This window comes from Pongo abelii, chromosome 2 (assembly GCF_028885655.2).
Source record: "Pongo abelii isolate AG06213 chromosome 2, NHGRI_mPonAbe1-v2.0_pri, whole genome shotgun sequence".
In the NCBI taxonomy this organism is placed as follows: Eukaryota; Metazoa; Chordata; class Mammalia; order Primates; family Hominidae; genus Pongo; species Pongo abelii.
Genome location: NC_085928.1, coordinates 177,624,630 through 177,646,374, shown reverse-complemented (window position 1 = coordinate 177,646,374; position 21,745 = coordinate 177,624,630). Strand labels below are relative to the sequence as shown.

The following is a 21,745-nucleotide window of genomic DNA, read 5'->3' as shown; positions in this document are numbered from 1 at the left end:
TGTTCGAAGTTAAAATACACACAGATTTTGAAGACTTCATATAAGAAAAAGAAAGTGAACTAGCTTAGTAATAAGTATTTTATAATGATTACATGTTGAAATAATATTTTGGATGTACTATTAAAATAATTTTACCTGTGTCTTTTTACTTTTTTTTAAATGTGGCCATTTAATATTACATAGGTAGCTCATAGTTGTTGCTGATATTACATTTCTGTTGTACAGCCCTACTCTAGAGACTTACTGTACATGTTGAATGCATTCTTTAATATAAAACTTTTATCTGGTCCTCCATCCCAAATACATATCATGGTGCCCAAAACTTTAATTTTGATTTTTGTATTCCTTCCCATCAGTAGCTTAAATAACCTGTGTTTTAGGTAAAGTATTTTAATGTTTAAATGTGGAATACATTTATATTTTAATTGGAGTTGAAACTATAAGCCCATTCTGCTTTATTTCTTCCATGTCACACAAGTTTATTGATAACACTCTTTTCTGGTAGCACAGGTCATGTCACTAGGTATCTCATATTACCATAATAATCTACATTACATATGTTAGAATAGAGCTTTTTTGATTTAATATTCTGTGATTCAAGGTGAGTACATATATATTTAATAGTTTCATTAAATTGCATCCTGCCAAATCATTGGTTAATGAAGCAACACCTTAGTCATTTTCTTTTTTTTTTTATTGTTGTTGTTTTCTTCTTTGAGTGTCAGTTTGGCTTTTGAATGGCATATTTGGTCATTAGGGAGGCATGATGCTATCTTAAGCATTTTTGTGGCCTAAAGAAGAAGGAAAAGTAATCTGTACCGTAGTATTGCTAAGAGAAAAGTCAATATTTCAGCTTTTCTAATGCCAAGAACAGAGAGAAGAAGACCCTGTCCGAAGGAGTAGATAGTATCTTCAATGACATTCATAAAATAAAATAATAAATTTCATGAGGGTTTTTCTTGTAACATCCTAACATATAAGCTAATTATCTAACACTTAAGTACAATTATGTGACTGTGATAGATGTGGTTTGATCCATGGATAAAGTTTGTTGTCCATGGCATAGATTACTTATTTTGGAAGAAAACAAAGTCACCAATTTTGCATGGATGTATTTTTAATTATCACATTTAGTTTCTTACATTTCAAGTGAAATTGAAGGAGGACATGTGTTAAAAATGTAAAGATGTTTGTATTTTTTTAATTACAACTTTTGAAAAAGATTAAAGAAACCTCACTAGTCATAAAATCTTTTATATTCATACTTCCAATTATTGGTCCACAACAACAATAATTTTCATCATAGTTTTTGTTATTTGGAGGAAAAAGAGGATTAAAATAGTTTTTCCCAAGATAATACTATTGAATATTTTAATGTATATACAGTTAACCTTTGAACAGTGTGGAGGTTAGAGGTGCTGACCCCCTGTAGAGTTGAAGATTTGAGTATAAGTTTTGACTTCCAAAAGTCTTAACTACTAAAAGCCTACTGTTGACCAGAACATCTTACTGGTAGAAAAAAACAGTTGATTAACATATATTTTGTGTATCCTATACATTACATACTGTATTCTTAAAGTCACAGAAAAGAAAATGTTATTAAGAAAATCATAAGAGAAAATATATTATTTATTAAGTGGAAGTGGATCATCATAAGGTCTGCATCCTTGTCATTTTCACATTGAGTAGGCTGAGGAGGAGGAAGAAGAGAAGGGGTTGGTCTTGCTAGCTCAGGGATGTCAGAAGTAGAGAAGGTGAATGGGGAGGCAAGAGAGGCAGGCACACTTAGTGTAACTTTACAGAAATATGTTTAATTTCTGACTTATTTAGTTTTTCATTTCTCTAAAAATGTTTCTGTACAGTACCAGTCTTCCAACATTTGCTTTAGTTTCAGTGCTCATATCAGAGAAGGGTCCATGTCATAAAGCAGCCTTGAATAAACAGAACTCTTCTGCTGGATTGTCTAATTCCACTTGTTTTCTGGCACTCCTTTGTCTTCTCCCTCATTGTCTATTAGCTCTTAAATTTCTCTGATATCCATATCTTGAAACCCTTCATCCTCTACCTTTTTTTTTTTTTTTTTTTTTTTACCATATCTACAATCTCTTTCATGATTTCCATGGCTCTGTTGTAAATCCTGTGGAGTCATGCACAACATGTGGACACAGTTTTCTCCAGCAGAAATTTATTGTTTTAGGCTCGATGGGTTTTTCTATAACAACAATAGCATCAATGGCGTAATTCTTCCAGACATTCATGGTATTCTTTCTACCAAAGATTGTTGACAGCCCTTTCCATAGAGGCCTTATGGTTCCATGTATAATGAGCCTTAAAGGTTCTTGATCCCCTGATGTAGAGGCTGATTTAGAGTTGTGGTGTTTTGGGACAAGTAGGCCACTTTGATGCCTTTCAGTGTTGAACTCATGGGGTTCTGGGAGGCAAGGGACATTATCCAGCATCAGAAGAATTTTTTTGAACAACAGTAATAATAAAAGAAAGGCTAGGCACAGAGGCCCGTGCCTTGTAATCCTAGCACTTTGGGAGGCCGAAGTGTGAGGCCAGAGGCCAGAAGTTCAAGACCAGCCTAGGCAACATAGGAAGACCTTGTGTCTAATTAAATATACATATACATATATATGTGTGTGTATGTATATGTAGATATCTCTGTTATCTATATATATATATCTGATATCTCAATATATATCTGGTATCTATAGATCTGTCTATATAGAGATATATAGGTATCTCTATAGATACATATACACAATCAGAAGAACTTTAAAAGACCATACCTGACTGCCAAGATGCTTTCTAACTGCAGGAACAAAACATTGATGGTACCAGTCTAGAACAAGGTTCTCTTTGTCTAGGTCTTCTTGTATGACCACAAGACTGGAAGCTGGTGTTTTTCTTCTCCCTTCAAGGCTCGAGGGTTTAGCAGCATTATAAATAAGGATAGTCCTGATCATAAACTAAACTTCATTTGCACAGAACAGTAGAGTTGTCCTATCCCTTCCTGCCTTAAATTCTTTTGCTCACTTCTCTGCTTTACTAATAAGTATTCTTTGTGGCTATTTTTTTCCTTCAGAATGGGGCACTTTGATCTGTATTAAAAACTTTTTCAGGCAGATATTTTTTTCCTCAAAGATTTTCTTAATGGTTTGTGGGTACTTATTTGCTGCCTCTTGGTCATCAGAATCTGGGTCTCCTGTTATCTTGACATTTTTTAAGCAAAACGTCTTTCTAAAATTATCAAACTATCCTTGGCTGGCATTAAATTCTTCAGCTTTAGACTTTCCTTTTGCTTTAAGTTGTCATAGAATGACTTTGCTTTTTCTTGAATCATATTAGGGTCTATAGGTGTGCCTTTCTTATAGATATCCTGCACCCACATAAAAGCTGCATTTTCAACAGGAGACAAAAAGGTATTTTACAAAACATGCAAGGTTTTTGTACCTGCTATGTAGCTGCAGCAATGGCTTTGTTTCATGAATTTCCTTTTTTTTTTTTTTTCTGACGGTGAGTCTTAGGCTGTATTCAAGCAATTCAGTATCATGCAATTCACCTTCTTGTAATGTCATGACTTTACTTCTTGAGCACACTTCCAACATCACTAGTGGCACTTTGTTGGGTCCCATGGTATTATTCCATGTTTAGAGTATTGCACTAAACACGATGAAAAAAATATGTGAGGGCTGGGAGGTATTACTTTGTACTGGTATGTGCAGTTTGCTGGAGAGATGAACTGTTCACATGGAGATGATTAGAGTCACACGGCATTTTAATCATATACTTACTAATACTTGAACTCACTGCAGTAGCAACAGGAGGTGGCTTCAAAATTATTACATATACATATGTACTACAGTTAATTTTGTGCAGTTATAATTTAATATTCCCTCTGTATATTTGTTTATATTTCTTTTAACTGCAAATAACACTATGTACAGTCTGTATTTGCGTGTGAGTTTTGATACGTTTTAACTTTTTAATAATTTGTATCTATTTTATGATAGTAAATACTAAAATATACTAGTGGATACCTATATTTTATGTGTTCATAACATGTTTTTATTATTTTTTTCACTACTTATAGGCTACTCAGTTTGTCTAAGCTTTTTCAAATTGTTGCTGATCTCCAAACATTTTTCCTATATATTTATTGAAAAGTATCTGCATGTAAATGAACCTGAGCAGTTAAAACCAGTTCTTCAAGGGTCAGCTATATTCTACTTGATTCCCTCTCCCCCTTATCCTCTCTGAGAGGTTCCGATAGGTTGGCTTCCAGGTTGAGAATCACTGATCCACAAGAGTGTATGTTACTGCCCTTCAGTTTATATTTTCTTACAGCTGGATTCTTTACAAAGATTAGACACCCTACAGGGTTCATGTTGTATTCTGAGGGAAAACCTAGAGTTGTAGATTGTCCCTCTGATTTAAGACCATATTTATTCATTTTGTCAATCAGAGCCATTTGGTAAATTCAAGCTTTTGAAATAAGAATTAGCTTAACCAGGTTTTTAGCCAGGAGATACTAAGACTACTCCTTCCAAACGATGTACTGAGGTACCCGGTGGCCCATAGCAAATACAGAGGGGTGCCACGAAGTATTTTAAAATTGTGAAGGTGTACAGTGATACTGAACATCTGTTTGACACTGCATGGACTCCTAGCTTGAGATGGATTGCAGTTCAGCATATTGGATTGTCCTTCACTGCTTTCATTGGTGTTAGATCGTTGAGAAGCTGGACTTTTTGGCCAGTGCTATGATCTAACAGAAGTACCAGAAAAAATATATCTGCAAGAGGAAATGAGAGGGGCAAGGTCCAATCTAAGATCAATGTTTGAGAAATTATGAAGTACCCAGTAGGCACACACATCCCAGTAATAAATGACGATAGTTACTTAAGAATGGAGTAAAAATTGTTTTTTTCAATTTATGTGTATTATTTTTTGAAAGGCTAAGTGGTTAGGACACTATACTTATTAAGTTGTTTGGACGTAAGTATTTAATAAACAGCACTGTGAGGTATATCTTTTGGCACTAAGGGCACTGAAAACTGAAAAAGTTAGGGACCTTTGTGAGACTTTCGTAATGCTCTAGCTTTAGCATTTTGGGGTCCCAGACCAGCTCGGTATTGAAAACTTTATTCTCAGATTTTCGGCATTTAAACCTTTCAGTACTTTATTATAACTTAATCAGAGATATGCTTTTCTTTTTTCATCCCCTACAAGCACATAGAGAATGCTCCCCCTCTCCCCAAGATAATTCATTATGTAGGAAGATTATTGCTAGATAAGATAAAGTATTGTTACTGAATGCTACGTTATATGTAATTTTGTGGCAGTTCACTGCATTAATGCTGTAACAACACGTCTTAAGCCATATTTGGACATCTTATAAAGGAAACTCCTTTTTTAAAAAACACAGTTTTTTTTGTTTTGTTTTGTTTTTAAGACGAGGTCTTATTCTGTATCACAGGCTGGAGTGCAGTGGCATGATCATAGCTCGCTGCAGCCACGAACTCCTGGGCTCAAGCAGTCCTCCCATCTCAACCTCCCAAGTAGCTGGGACCACAGCCACACCCCACCATGCCTGGCTAAAAAGTAGATTCTTTTTAAAATATATATCCATGGAAGGAAAAGTCAACATAGGCTATAAAAGAAAGAGGATTCAGTCAAACACAGTTTATTGTTACTAATCATCTATCAAAATGATTTTCCTGAATAGTATTTGACAGCGTTTAAAATGATCCCAAGATTGGGATAAATGCGTGTATTTTCTTTTCTCATTTCATCCCACAACCTTTCAGTTTTTGATACTTGAGGTCTAATGAGAAACAAGATGTTATAATGGAAAGAGCAATAGGAGGAGAAGAAAACTGTATCTGCAATGATAATCAATGGAATTGAAGAGGCAGAGGTTAAGTGTGCTTGACACATAAGAAAACAAAAAGATTGCCATCTGATTAAGATCGTAAATTGTGTTTCTATTTTGCTGTTTAATATTAGGGCAAAAAGGAAAGAAAATCATCAGCATAATGATTAAAATTGGCAGGCATCCTACAGGAAACAAACATCAAGTGTGATTACAGAATTTACTGGGAAAAACTGAAATCTGAAAATTAACTCTGGCTTTGGTAAACTCAGAACTCTATGCCCAGTCTTGAAATGGCTAGAAAATTTTAGTGTCCTGGGGAGTCTAAGTAACATAGAACCAATGCAAACTCAATGAAACAAGCTCAAAAGGTAGTAAAAGGTTTAATGATGTTCTAGAAACCAGTGAAGGAAACAGTCTTGCTACAAAAATAAAATAGGAAATGAAAATCATTGTGTGGGAAAATAGTTAAGGTATTATTATATAGGTTCAGTAAAACCTTCAAAATAAAACCTTTTTTGTTTTTCCTGGCATTCTCTTAATATAAATGGAAAGAATATGCAAAACACTAGTCAGATGAGTTAATGCTTGATCCTTGAGTTGCAGTATTAGCACATTAAAAAAAGCTTAAAAAATTATCAAGATATTTAAAGTAATGAGAATAGCAATTGATAGATTACTAAAACATATATAATCCTTATTTCTATCTTTGTTATTAGTCCAATTGCAAAAGAGTATAAAGAAGAGTAGAAAATACTAAGTTCTTTCTGTTCAAGTGGAAAATGGAACCTTAGTCATAGTAAAGAGTTGGGTGCACAAGCTCTAACAAAGCCTTAGTGAATGCTATCATGACACCTGCTTTACAAAGATTTCTGCCCTTAAAAGTTATCAGTGTAAGATGTTCCCAACAGATTCTAAACAATTAAACTTTGGCTTTAAAATGTTGATTTCTTATCTGTATTTCAAAACTAGTTTTCTCTTTATTATAGGCTGAAAAAGAAAATCCAGGTCTCACACAAGACATCATTATGAAAATTTTAGAGAAAAAAAGCGTAGAAGTTAACTTCACGGAGTCCCTTCTTCGTATGGCAGCTGATGATGTAGAAGGTAACGGACAGAAGAACCTTGTTTAAGTTATACAGTTGTTGAATAGCACTTCCTCTAAATCATTATCATTTGACTAAAGGATCTTCCTTCCCTACTGTTTTCCCTCCCTCCCTTCACTTATGATGATGATGGTGGTGGTGGTGGTGATAGTGGAAGCTAATGTAGATAAAATAGAAAAATGGTTTTTCTTGCTTTTTATATTTGTGAGATTGAATTACTTGAACTTTGTTTATGCTGCATGCTTTTATTTTTCCCCCCTTTATGTTTGGTGAGTTTCAGTTTTACTAAAAGCTAAGCTATTTGGAATGTGTTGACTTTAAGCAAACAACAGTTTGAAAGTAATGAGGTTTTTGTTTGGTTGTTTTTTTAACTTTAGTACAGCATCTGTTTTTCAAGCACAGATTTAAGAGAACAATATAACCATCCTTTTTGCTTTTCTTATTTTTTTTACTTGAAATTATTTAGACATTGGTTTTACTTAAGTTTAGTAGCAGTTTTCCCACTAATTTAGAAAAATGTGGACATATAATTTCCCATAATTATTAAGGAAGAACAAAAAGCAGGTATTTTAACTGATTCCATGATTATAAGAAAGCCCTTATCATTATTTAGAGTTGAGCATTTGCAGCCCATTAGGCCATAATATATTGATGAATTGGTAGAGTTGTAATGCTTCCAAGTCTACAACGAATCTGGTGAAGTCTCCTTTCCAAAATTGGTGTTCTGTGATCCCAGCCCGTGTGTTGGATTTGTGCTGGTGTTTTTGTTTTTAAGTGAGATTTCAAGAATGTATGAAAGATTTTATTAGATTATTTGGGGTTTTAATATAATGAAGCAATGTATATTAAATATAGGGGTTTTAAATTTTTAATCTTTCTAATTGGCAAGTAGATATTACCTTTGCACTAGTTATGACACTCATTATTTAAGGTTTCCTTGGGAAATGTAATGTCAGAGTACTGATGAACTTAAGCCTCCCTTTTAAATCTGTTTTTTTTGTTTTTGTTTTTTTTTTAAGATTTCATGGGATTTCCTTTTATCCCAAATTGGAAATATTTATTCTTTCTTTTTGTGATACCTTACTTGAAGGGAGCCCTGCTGTTATTACTGGACTAAGTCGAACGCTAATGAATTCTGCTTTGCAACCTTGTCTTTCCTAATTATCTGGCCTTTCACCTTCCCCACCTGCCTTTGACCAACATTGGAAATTCTTAGATGTGATGAATTTGGCAGAGAGTCGCAGGATGTTTTTTATTATGTATTTATTTTATCAGAGTATATGATTGAACGACCAGAGCCAGAATTCCAAGACCTAAACGAAAAGGCACGAGCACTTAAACAAATTCTCAGTAAGATCCCAGATGAGATCAATGACAGAGTGAGGTTTCTGCAGACAATCAAGTAAGCAATTATTTGTTTTGTTTCTTCTTTTCTTAAAAGTACTTCCCAGGAACTACTCATCTAAATTTTTTAATTTTGGTATGACATTAACTTGAAATGCTTATTTGAAATAAAATCTCAAATTTTTAAATACCACATTTTACTAACTTTATGGCATTTGGTTTCAGAGTACAACATTTTTTAGAATGTTTAATTTAAAAACAATAATGGAATGTGCATAAACTGGAATGTAGTTTGAACTACATAAATGATGGGAAGATATAAATGTCAGATAAATGAATAGAGAAACTGGATATATCCTAGAGATTGGTAGTAAGAGATACCAAAATTGTTTTTATATTTCAGAAATGGCAGCAGTCATTAAGGTAAGTAATATACTCTTAGGCATGAGTAGTGTTTTCTAAGACTGACCAAATAGCCTCTAAATCCTTGCCTTTGGGGGATATAGGTTAAATAAGACCAAGAATACGCACGGGGCCAGAAGGCTGGCTGGTGAGCAGCAGCAAGAAGGGTCATCCTAGAGCAGTAGTTCTCAGACCAAGGGATACTCTCTTCTGGAGTACAGTGAGGGGTGAGAAGGTAGGGGATTGAGTGAAAACATAATCCCTACATAAGTATCTTTAAACTAGAGAGTCTGATAATTTTATTCAGCCTCAGTGGATAAAAAACAAAGAAAGCTGGGAATACCTGCAGTGTCACTATCAATGCATGGTTTTGGTGAAACCATAGATAGATAGTGCTGGGAAGAAAAGATTTAGTGCAGGTCTTTTTCTGGAAGAGGCTGTGACATATGTGGTAACTTCGAAGAACCTGAGGAGACTCACTTGGAATAAATAGTAACATTCGTCTTTTGGAGCTTGGGCAGTGGGAGGAGTGGCAGCAGCCAGGCAGCCCAGCTTCGTGAAGGCCCTCAGCATGCCATGGCCCACATGCATCCGATATGCGCCTTCCCCGCTTCCAGGATGCCCAAGAGGATGGTCAGCTCAGCTGATGGGACAGTGAAGGAAGAGCCCAAAAGGAGATTGATGTGGTTGTCAGATAAACCTGCTCTTTCAGTAGTGGAAATTGAAGCCCCAGAAGGTAGCAGGAAAGCATAAATCTTCAGGCAAAAAAGTGCAAACAAAAGAGAAAAGAGTAGCAAAGTGAAAACAAGCCAAAGTGGCTAACTAAGAATAACAATTTACCTGCAGAAAACAGAAAAACTAAAACTGAAGAGAGTCCAGCCTCTGAAGCAGGAGAGAAAGAAGCCCAATCTGATTAATATCGCATACCATGTCTTATCAGTGGTTCCCTGTCTCTCTTCTTACATAATCCAGAGGAATATTTTTATCAACTATGTTGTAAATGCATGTTTTTTAGTAGCTCTAGAAACATTTAAGGAGGGAATTCCACCGCATCCCATTTTTTAAGTGTAAATGCTTTTTTTTTTTTTTTTTTTTTAAAAGAGGTGAAATAATTTAATTTGCTAGTTATTTTTTGGTACAATGAGGAAATAATGTTGGATATTGAATTATGGGAAGCCTTGACTGTTATGGATGTCAGCTTAACATTCCATAGATGGGTGGTTAGTTTTTATATCCCATAATATAAAGCATACTAAATGGCAAAGTGGAGTCGCAGTCCTGCATTTAATGTCTTGAACATTTTTAATTACTTCACTCTGTCACCCAGACTGGACTGCAGTGGCGTGATCATAACTTACTGCACCCTCAACCTCCTGGGCTCAAGCAGTCCTTCCACCTCAGCCTCCAGAGTAGCTAGGACTACTGGTGTACACCACCACACCAAGCTAATTTCTTTTTTTTTTTTTTTTTAATTTTTAGTAGATACCACGTCTCCCTACATTGCCCAAGCTGGTCTCTAACCTCTGAGCTCAAGTGATCCTCCTGCCTTGGCCTCCCAAAGTGTTGGGATTACAGGAGTGAGCCACCACACCTGGCCTTAAATTACTTCTATTCTTCATATTGTTTTTTAGTGGAATTGTTTCCTTGGGCAAACCACTCCTTGAGCCTGGCTCTCCCTATCAGAATTGTGTGCACTCTGTAACATGGTAGTCCTGTTTTTCTAATAACTTTGTTAATGTGCTGTGAAAGATTAAAGTATATAGTGTATATGCTATTAAATTGTGAATCGGTGGGACGTATGTGACAGCTTATCAGCATTTGAAGGTACTGGTACTTGATAGCCTTTTAAGGAAATTTTGCCTCAATTGTAAGCTGGAAAGTCACTGGAATAACTTTAAAGAATAATAATGATACGTGGCTTTTTAGATTTTGCAGTACCTATGTTCAGAATTGTGTACAAGTTGAAATGTCTGTGTACTGATCCTCAACACAAGTGATGAAATCTCAATTATGAAAGAAAAAGAAAACATTCATCTTTTGAAAATAGTGTTCTTTGTCATTCACATTGAGAAATGCTATTTTAGCTTGTTTGGATACCTAGCTAGTTTGGATACTCTCTTTTGAGTCACATAAAGAGAGGAATATGTCCCATAGAAAATAACGGTTTGTGATAGGTATGCAACCCAGCTATCAAGGAATGACCCTACTCTTTGACAATAATTAAGGGCCAGGAATATAAAAAAGGCTTTTAATGGAATAGCCAAAATCTGTGTCACAAGGGACAAACACTAAGGGTTTTTTTGTTTGTTTTGTTTTTGTTTTTGAGACGGAGTCTTGCTCTGTCGCCCAGGCTGGAGTGCAGCGGCGCACCATCTCGGCTCACTGCAAGCTCCGCCTCCCGGGTTCATGCCACTCTCCTGCCTCAGCCTCCCGAGTAGCTGGGACTACAGGCGCCCACCACCATGCCTGGCTAATTTTTTGTATTTTTAGTAGAGATGGGGTTTCACTGTGTTAGCCAGGATGGTCTCAATCTCTTGACCTTGTGATCCGCCTGCCTTGGCCTCCCAAAGTGCTGGGATTACAGGTGTGAGTCAATGCACCCGGCCTAAGGGTTTTGTATTTTACCTTTCCTATAGGAAAGCCCCAGCTTCCTTTTCTACTTTTAATATGTGAAGGGGGAAGATAATCAACTGTTTATGGAGTTTTATTTTTAATCTGGTACAAGCTGAGCATCCCTAATTTGAATATAAAATTCTAAATGCTCCAAAATCCAAAACTTTTTGAGCACCATGACATGACACCATAAGTGGAAAATTCCACGTCTGACCTCATGTGATGGATGGGTTGTAGTCAAAACACAATCAAAACTTTGTTGTATGCACAAAATATATGCATATATGAATGCACTTTATGAAACATAAATGAATTTCATGTTTATACTTGGGCCTCATCCCCAGGTCTAAAGACTTCTGGTCTCAAGCATTTTGTTTAAGGGATACTCGCCCTGTATAGTTAAAGTAAACATGTTTGGCCTGTAAAAGGATAAATTGTCAGTGATCCCAAACTTGGTTGTTTAGACTATTTATTTCTAAAGTTTTCAAATAATTTGGTAAGTTTCCATTTGCTTTGGTAATCGTGTACTTGTTGATGAGCCATGATACATTTCTATGAAGATTTGACATTTAAAATAATATTTGCAGCAGATTTTGCTTCAGATCATCGAAGTAGGTTTATATAATCAATGTCATCTTAATAGCAATCATTTATGTCGGACTTATTATATGCTAAGCACTATTTTAATCACTTTACATATATTTACTTATCACAACAACCCAGTAACAAGTGAGGAAATTGAAGCAGGCACAGAAAATTAGGTAAGGCCACAGAACTTACCTATTAAGTGGTAGAGCTGGATTTGAACCCAGGCAATCTAATGCCAGGTGTTCACTGCTGTTTCCCAATCATAGACTTCCAATGTTGATGTAATCTGGAGATTGAAAAATAGTTTCTGACATTTGAAAGAAATGTGAAAAAGGATATTTTAACATAGAATGCCAGTATATGAGAGAGATAACAGTATTGTGGTTGAAACTGGGATAGAAATGTAGGCCCAGAGCCCTCATCTTGTCACTTTGACATCCTCTTTCCCCTTACAGAGTCCCTGAGACATCTCTGCTAAACCGTCTGTGACTCTAGGGAGCTGCAGTTTGAAAACCACATTATTAACAGCACATTTTAGTCATAAGGAAATTGAGCTTAAGAGTCTTGTCCATAGTCATTGACAGAGGCTTTCTTTAGGGTGTTGTTTCCTTTATGAGGGAGTAATAATACTTCAGTTCTGGTTTCTAGAGTGTACTGATTTAGCACAATTGAATTAAGAGTAATGGTGGCAGTGAAAATTTACTTCCTGCAGTTTGAGGAGGGATAATTTGCCCTGGCAAGTTTGTCGATATGTATGTTATTTCTGAGACTAAAAATTCAACCACATATGAATAGCATAGATAGGCTAAAGTATAATTATTTGTATCAGTGTCATATATTGGTACATTTTCATGTATGTTCTTACCATTATTAATTGACAAATTAGTGGATAAAATTGCACGAAAATAGAAAATGATTTCTTCTTCAGGCATTTCTCCAATATTTTACTTATATCTAAGGTAGTTATCCCCTTTATTCATTTTAGCAACATTTTTCAATAAGCATATGTCATATACATATTACACCAAGTACTATAGGTGATGCTATAGATTGTATCAAAGTACAAGTAAAAAAGAATCCTGACAGTTAATAAATATTCAGGCAATTTTGAATATATTAGCAGACCTAGGTTTGAATCTCCATTCCAACATTTAGCTATGTAACCTTGGATATAAGTTGCATAACTTCTGTCATTTTAGTTTGTGCCTCTGAAAATGCGGGTAATGACTTGTGAGAATTGAAAGAAATGATGTACATGAAGTGCCTAGCACAGAACCTAGCATACATTCGACAGTACATGCTATAAAGCATTGTGAAATGAGGATTTTCCTCCCTTTTCTCAATGGAGTTGATAAGGAAAAATGATCCAGCAAATATTTTAAAAGGCCTTTTGATCAATGAATGTGTGTGCCTGAGTACATTTGAGCTATGCAAATATGTTATAAAATTAATTTGTATTTTTTTTGAAGTCCAATACATCTCAACTAATGGAAAACTAGTGGAGACTCGTGATTTAACAGACCAAAATAAAAAAGCCAGGCATTTATTTACTGTTTGTAATCTGCATTTGCATGTTCTTAGGCTAAAATTCAGCAAGGTTTATTTGTTTTAAGTTAGGAGTTTTCATGAAGGGTTCAGAATAGATTTTTTCAGAGTTTTCCGGTCTAAACCAAACTCAACATATAGCAGAGGGATTCCCTTTCATTAGTGCATTTGCATAAACATGTATCATGCAGATTTGGGTGGCATGATTAGAAACTCTACTTTTCCATTGCAGTTTTTTGATAAGATGTATGTTTACGTTTCATCTGAAGCCTTTGCCTTTCAGTGTATGTTTCGCAAAGCTGCGCTATTAGGTTGGTGCAAATTGCTAAGTTCCTTCTTCTACTCATACTATCTGCCTCTTACCACAGAATTCATCTGCACCAAGCCGCATTCATTAGTTATTCGATATTTATTTTACCCTCAAGATTTTTCTCAGTTCTTTATCTGGTTAATTGTCTGTAGTGGTTTTTTTGTGCTGGTATTTTCTCTCATAGGAAACAAACTCTCTGGTAGTTACTAATATAATTTAGCTTCCCTATGTGTACACCTTGGTGCCATAAATGAAAATACTTTTCTGTGTATATATGGATAACATAATATTTGACATACATTGCTGCAGATTGTTTCTAGAGAACATTTTTTCTACAATTTGGTAGGCATTGAATAGTCTTTTGCCTCGTGTCCAAACAGAGGCTTAGGAATAAATGGCCTTGGTTGACAGAGAGCTCTGTTCCAATAAGGCATTAAACCTTAGCTCCAAGTTTTCAAACCTGACTCATCAGCAGTCACCTGAGGAGTTGCGCCTCCCTCCACTCCCTTTTAAAATAGAGATTTCCAGTATTTATCAGCAGGTCTCTCTTTTTTTGTCCAGCAAAACCCTCCCTTCTTCTCCCCTTGTCTTTTTGTCTCCCTAGGTGCATGAGGCAACATGTTTCAGACCCACTCTTTTGACTTGTAGAATCTAGCCATTGTTATTGTATATGAAACATACGTTCATCTTGATGACTAGCCCTGGAAACACATTTTATTCCTCTTTAGCAGAATATTGAAATACACTACAAAGTGAGACTATATAAACTTCTGTCTGATCACTATGTAATTTGCTCCATTATATTCCATTTTAAATAACTCCATTGTGGATTTGGAGAAGCTTGCATATTTGGAGATTTGACATTTTTTATTTGTTGAAATTGTAATTTTTCTATGACAGCATTTTTTTAAACAATGGTGGGTTTATGTCCATCACACCAATATACAAAGATTCAACTTAAGCCATAAATGAAAGGAATAGTTATCTAATTAAAAACTGCTGTTACTAAACCAGAGGCAAAAAAAATTAGACAGATAACATTTATGTAAGACTTACTGTCCTACTTGAATATGTAATGTTTCAATGTTTCAGCCCAATACCAGTGTTTGACCTGAGAGGTAATAAGTAAAATATTATTGAAAATAATTAATGAAAATGTAATTACTACTTCAGAGTACTCAAAAATACTCTTTTAAAAAATATCAAAATTCTGTATGCTTTTAATTCTTAAAATTTCTACATGCTTATTTACTGAAAAACATGCTGGGAAACACCCACATGCACACAGAAACCTGGACACTGAGGTTTTTTTCCCCTTGAAATAGGAATGTTGAAATGTTTTAGACAGGAAATAACTGAAATCTGACATTTGTAATTAGTATTAGTAATAAAATGTTATGTTTAGGATGGTGCAGATTTCCATCTTACTCATTTTTTCACAGTTGCATTGCATTTGAAGTTTTTGTTGTGACTAACAGCTAAGAGAATGGCCGTGAAAAAGGTTTGTCGTAGAGAATGTGAGACTATTTGAGAATGCGAAAATAATTGCTATGAGGTTAAAATGTGGAAATCGAAAGGGACTAGATAGAAAGGCAAAAAAAAGTTCAGAAAAAATGGTGCATGGATAAGAAGAACAGTCAACTCAAATGAGAATTATTGATTCCTTCTTTTTTTTCTTTAGAAAAGGGAGGGAGATGATGATGCATATATAGTCAAAGGATGATTGCTGGGAAGGTTAAAGTGGAAGAATATTGTGATGTTGTCTCCCCTAGTAATTTAAATATTATATTTTCCAAAGGGAATAGTGACTGACAGCAAGTGTTTGAAAGAGGAGGATATTTGGTTGCTAGATAGAAGCTAAAAGTGTCTATAAAAGAGTAAAGGAGGAGGTATTTCCTCAGGGGAGAGGAATATTTTCTGAGGAGGAAATATTTTATGTTAAACATCAAAACTAATAGGTATCTAGCATACAGCATTGTTAAATACAGAATTGAGTTATATGTAATGGAGAATATTATAAAATTGTTCCTTGTTCAAATAACAAAAGTAGAGAACATGGTAGCTTGAATTTAGCTACATTAGCCAGAGCAAAGAAAAATTTTAAAATGGGAAAAGACAGGCATAGGTAACGTTTATCTTTTTATAAATTAGAGTAAGGAACGCTTAATGAAATGTGATTGATTTGAGAAAGTTGGTTTTGGTTGGCAACCTTTGGTCAGCAGTGCAAGAGAATCAGGATTACAGAGGGGGGGTACAGGCTAAAATCCCCACTCCAACCAGCTAGCCAAAAAGTCTGGCTGTTCTTGAAGTGATTGCGCTTACCATAATTAAGAGTGTACTGTGATTAGATTAAGAGTGTACTTAATTTCTTTCAAATGTAGCTGATGTTCTTTTCTCTCACAAATTTCTTTCAAATGTAGCTGATATTCTTTATTCTTTTCCCAACAGGGATATAGCTAGTGCAATAAAAGAACTTCTTGATACAGTGAATAATGTCTTCAAGAAATATCAATACCAGAACCGCAGGGTACGTTTAGTAGAAGCCTTGCTAGTTGACACCCTAGATGTTGGTTTATGCCTAGTTGTTTTATTGACTTAAAAATAAGATTGATTGTTGGAAATAGTTTTGTGTCATTAACCATTGAGTTTATTCTTGAATTTAAATATGCCTTTTATTTAAAAGTGAATACTCCACAATTGCTTATTAGTAATATTCATATAAAGTGCATCCCATATCCTGTGTAATCTCTTGTCCTTACCTTTGGCTTTTGTGATTATTTCTCTTATTTAGTACTTTATTTCTTCTTATATTTTGTGACTGTAGGCACTTGAACACCAAAAGAAAGAATTTGTAAAGTACTCCAAAAGTTTCAGTGATACTCTGAAAACGTATTTTAAAGATGGCAAGTAAGTACTGTAATTTATCCTTTACTTTTAAAATTAAATAGATTATGTGGTTTTATATGATGTGAAAACCACATAAATTAAGCCCTTTTACTTTATTATTAGTACTCCAGGCAACTGATAATGAAGGCAGACCATTAACAATAGAAAATGAATGGTTGCTAATCTAGCCATAACTCCTTTCTAGAACAGGAGTTATCAGACGCTTTCTGAAAAGAGCCACATAGTAAATATGTTAGATTTGGTGGGCCTGTTGCCATTATCCACCCATCTCTCCTGTTGTAGTACAGAAACAAGCCATAGACAATGTACAAACAAGGGGGTGTGACTGTGTTTTAATAAAACTTCATACAAAATTCAAATTTCAGTATCTTGAAATAATTTTTACCTGTCATATAATATTCTTCTTTTGATTTGTTTTTTAACCATTTAAAATTGTAAAAGCAGTTTTAGTTCATTGGCCTACTTTATACACTCCTGAAACAGTGGTTCTCAAACTTTAGTGGCATCAGAGTCATCTGGAGGACTTGTTACAAATTGCAAATTGCTTGAGGGTCCCACTTCTAGAATTTCTGATTTCGCAGGTCTAGCATGGAGCCCAAGAATTTGCATTTCTTAGAAATTTTCAGGTGATACTGACATTACAGGTCTATTGAGAACTACTGCACTAAAGTTAAAGCAGTAGTTGCCAATCCTTTCTGTGCATTAGAGTCACTTGAGGACAGTTTTTAAAAAATTCCCACTGCCTAGACCCCACCTGCAGAGATTCTGATTGAATTGGCTGGGAGTGGAGTCAGGGTTTAGATGTTTTGTAAAAGTGCCAAGATGTTTTTAAAGTGCTGTAAGGGTTTTGACTCACTGTCCTGGAAAGAGGCTTTCACAGCATCATTCTATAAAATAGGAAATATACTAAAATGTAAATTGGACATTATTTTTTAATTTACATATAATTGGTTGTGATGCACTATAGAAAACCAAGAGATTTTATATATTTTAACATACATACATGCATACGTATAATGTATAAACTGTTGGAAAGTCTGGCCGTATAGGTAGTTATTTGCACTTCAAGTCAAATGTGAGAATTTTTTGAACAAGATTATTTTTTAACAGTGCTTAAAGTCAGAAAAGTAGGGGGATGGATTTGCATTGATTCAGCTGTTTCTTCCTGGCCCTTCTCTTTTTTTTTTTTTTTTTTTTTGGAGACAGAGTCTTGCTCTGTTGCCCAGGCTGGATCTGGGCTCACTGCGACCTCCAGCTCCTGGGTTCAAGCAATTCTCTTGCCTCAGCCTCCCGAGCTGGGATTATGGACACATGACACCATGCCTGGCTAAATTTTGTATTTTTAGTAGAGACAAGGTTTCACCATGTTGGCCAGGCTGGTCTCACACTCCAGGAGACCTCATGATCCGCCCACCTTGGCCTCCCAAAGTGCTGGGATTACAGGTGCGAGCCACCAGGTCCAGTCCCTGGGCCTTCTCTTTTGAGAAATGTCTAGGATGCGGGTACATGCTGGATATGATACTAGGAAACTGTTGAGGCCACACAATGGGACTAGGGCATCATCTCTGAATCCCAGCTGCATGAAGATGGGCCATTAGGAGAATGTGGTGGGGCTCAAAGCCAATTTTAAAGAATATATTTTTATATATTGTCAGCTCCCAGATTTTGAAAACTGCATGATTATTTTGTTTTAAAAGTATGTTTATAGTAAAAGTAGTTTGTAGTTTAGAATTTCTACCTTTTTTTAAGGAGATAAGAGAGTGGGATGAATCAGATTGGAAGTAATTAACTTTTTCTTGAGTATTATGCCCATTAATTACAGATTTTGAGATTATGATACTTTGCTAGATTTTACTTGTTAACTTCTATGAAACCACAGCTGGAGACCACATCTGAATCCTCCTTTTGGCCAGTTAACTTGTTCCACCTATAAGTGAACTGGGTTGTTGAGGCGCTATCATTAGCAGTCCTCCAACATTTTATTACCAGTCAGAACCACCAGGGGGCAGTAATTACTAGATAGTTTAAAATGATGCAAGACTATTACATCCTAAATTGGAATAAAAGTTTTAATAATACTAACTTGTCTTTTTTTTTCTAAAATTGATTTCATTGCTACTGTTAATAGTATAAATCTTAAAAGGGTGAATTTTTTGGATGAAATTAATGCTTATTCTTTTCTTTTTAAACAGGGCAATAAATGTGTTCGTAAGTGCCAACCGACTAATTCATCAAACCAACTTAATACTTCAGACCTTCAAAACTGTGGCCTGAAAGTTGTATATGTTAAGAGATGTACTCCTCAGTGGCAGTATTGAACTGCCTTTATCTGTAAATTTTAAAGTTTGACTGTATAAATTATCAGTCCCTCCTGAAGGGATCTAATCCAGGATGTTGAATGGGATTATTGCCATCTTACACCATATTTTTGTAAAATGTAGCTTAATCATAATCTCACACTGAAGATTTTGCATCACTTTTGCTATTATCATTCTTTTAAGAATTATAAGCCAAAAGAATTTACGCCTTAATGTGTCATTATATAACATTCCTTAAAAGAATTGTAAATATTGGTGTTTGTTTCTGACATTTTAACTTGAAAGCGATATGCTGCAAGATAATGTATTTAACAATATTTGGTGGCAAATATTCAATAAATAGTTTACATCTGTTAAACATTTCTTTACTTGAAAAAAATGCATATATATATGTGTGTATATATATAAATATATATATATGAACAGAAGACCAAGACAACTTGGTGTAATGTCTAAAAAACTTCTAACGGGAGCTTATCAGCAGTTTATCAAATAATAAAGCAAGAATTTCTATTTTTGTCCTTAATCACTTTGGACACAGAGTAGTCAATGGAAATATTTTTGTTAATTACTTATAAGGTACTGAGTATTTTTATATGATTTCCAACCTGTTTTAAAAGACTTATGAGTAAGAGATAGCATTTTCTAGTGTTTTTGCACTATAATGCCACTTTTTGAACTCTTGTGACAAATGTAGATTTGACTCTTAAAAATTAAGCCTTTCGTATACTGGGCCCTCATAAGCTTTGCACAATTTTTTCCCAAAAAATAGACACAATTAATAGTAATTTGAAGCTATATCAACGGTTGGATTGAAATTGTCATGAGTGTTAATATTATATACACTCTTCAACTAGGTACAGTTTTATTTCACCATAGAGAAGTTTTAAGGAAATTATGTATCAAGTGTTCATGTTAAGTGGTTTCATTTTTCAATTATAAAATAAAGGGAAAAAATCAGAATTTGCTTATCTTTTATAAAGATTTTAGATGTTAAACTAAGTTTCTGTTGGCAGTATATTTTTTTGCTGTTATGCAACTCAGTTGTTTTATTTTTCTCCATTTTAAAAAACAGATTTTTAAAGAATTATCATCATTCGCACCATAAAAGTAAAACATCCTGTTAAATGTAAATGAAAATATGTTGAAAGGAGCAAAAAAATAGGCAATTGGATGAAATCTCTTAATTAGTGAACATTTTACTGACTTGATTTTTTTTTTCTTCAAAGATATGTAGCCAGTAAAACAAATAGAATGCTGATCTTTATTTATTTTTGGCATAAACTATCATTCACTCCTGGAAGTAGATGGGTGATCAGTTACCGAATAGACTTGTGGATATATGAAGAAAAAAGACACTGTTTTATTTGCAGCAGACTTTTTAAACATCATTTCTAACATCATCTAACATCATCACTCCTTCTGCTGTCTTTACCCTCCTTAAAAGAACTCAGCCAATTACCAGACATGCCTCAAATCACCTGTTTTTATAAGCCTTCCATATTATCATTCCACTATCCATTATCTCTGGCTTCTGTTTTCATGAAATATTCCTCCACAAAGGAGGCTTATTCTTAGAGTACTTTAGTTTCTTATGTGATCCTTCCAACAGGGCTGAGTTTGTGTTAAAGGAAGGCCAGAGTGGCCCCAGTTAGATTCATTTCCAGAGAACAGAAAAGTGGCTTCAGAGGAAAGGAAGAGGAGGAAAACAAATTTGTTGAGCACCTTCTCTGTGTCAAGCCCTAGTTACATTTACATAATTCTCTTAACAGTCCTGTGATTTAGCTATCTTACAATTGAGGAAACTGACAGAGCTTAGGGTATGCAGCTGGTAACTGCTAGGGCCAGAGTTTAAATTTGTGTCCAGATTCCATGTTCTTTCCCCTGAACTGTACTCCCTCTATTACTGAAAATATGTCTAGTTTGGGATATTAGTTCCCAAACATCAATTTGAGAAACCTCTCCCTGGTCCACAGGAAAATGAGAAAAATTAGAGCAATGTGATTGTTTTTTCATAAATCTAACTCTAGTCATTTTAAAGGATCATGGAGATTATTGCTGTTTTAGATGTTTAAAATACTGTCTTTCCACACTTTTAAAAAATGATACAATAGTAAATTTTTTTAAAATAACTTTTAAAAGCCTAATCAGGCAAAACATGTTGACAACTCATTGTTGAGCTGTCTTAATTGATTTAAACATTTTATATGGAAATAATTTCAAATTTACAGAAAATTTGCAAGCATAAGAATAGTGCGAAGAACATCTGTATGTCCTTTAAGACTCAACTATTACTCAGATTTTACCCTCTTCATTTTATTGTTTGCTTGTTCATTTGTCCTTCCTTAAGTCCCCTTTACTCTGGATCATTTCCATGGCCACTTTGGTCTTTTATAGCATTGAATCGAATTTAAGTTGTGCATTCTTGGTGAGAATACTCTGTTGATGGTACTATGTCATCATGGTATGATACTGGGGGCACACAATGTCCATCTTATTGGTGATGCTAATTTTGATCACCTGATCAAGGTAATGTTCAGTTTCTCCAATGTATAGTTACTGTGTTTTACATTGCAATTAATAAGCAACCTGTGGGAGACTCTCTTAAGTCCATGCTAACAACATTTTCATCCAGGATTTAGCATGCATTGATGATTCTTGATTATTCAGTCTTCAACTTCAGCATTCTTTCCACATGTACCAGTTGGCAATTAATATTTTATTGTAAGCAGGA

The 21,745-nt window shown here is 34.8% G+C and overlaps 1 protein-coding gene across 6 annotated transcripts in view; it reads left to right on the top strand.

The window, feature by feature from the left end:
* PDCD10 (programmed cell death 10) overlaps positions 1-19,369 on the top strand; it is a 56,521-nt gene extending 37,152 nt beyond the window's left edge. For all 6 annotated transcript variants that reach the window (XM_024245105.3, XM_024245101.3, XM_063722318.1 and 3 more), the window contains 5 exons: positions 6,868-6,985; positions 8,260-8,386; positions 16,235-16,313; positions 16,611-16,693; positions 18,886-19,369. In XM_024245105.3, the coding sequence (XP_024100873.1) occupies positions 6,868-6,985; positions 8,260-8,386; positions 16,235-16,313; positions 16,611-16,693; positions 18,886-18,967 (489 nt within the window). In that variant the 3' untranslated portion in view covers positions 18,968-19,369. The remainder of the gene's footprint in view (positions 1-6,867; positions 6,986-8,259; positions 8,387-16,234; positions 16,314-16,610; positions 16,694-18,885) is intronic.
* The last annotated feature ends 2,376 nt before the right edge of the window (positions 19,370-21,745 follow it).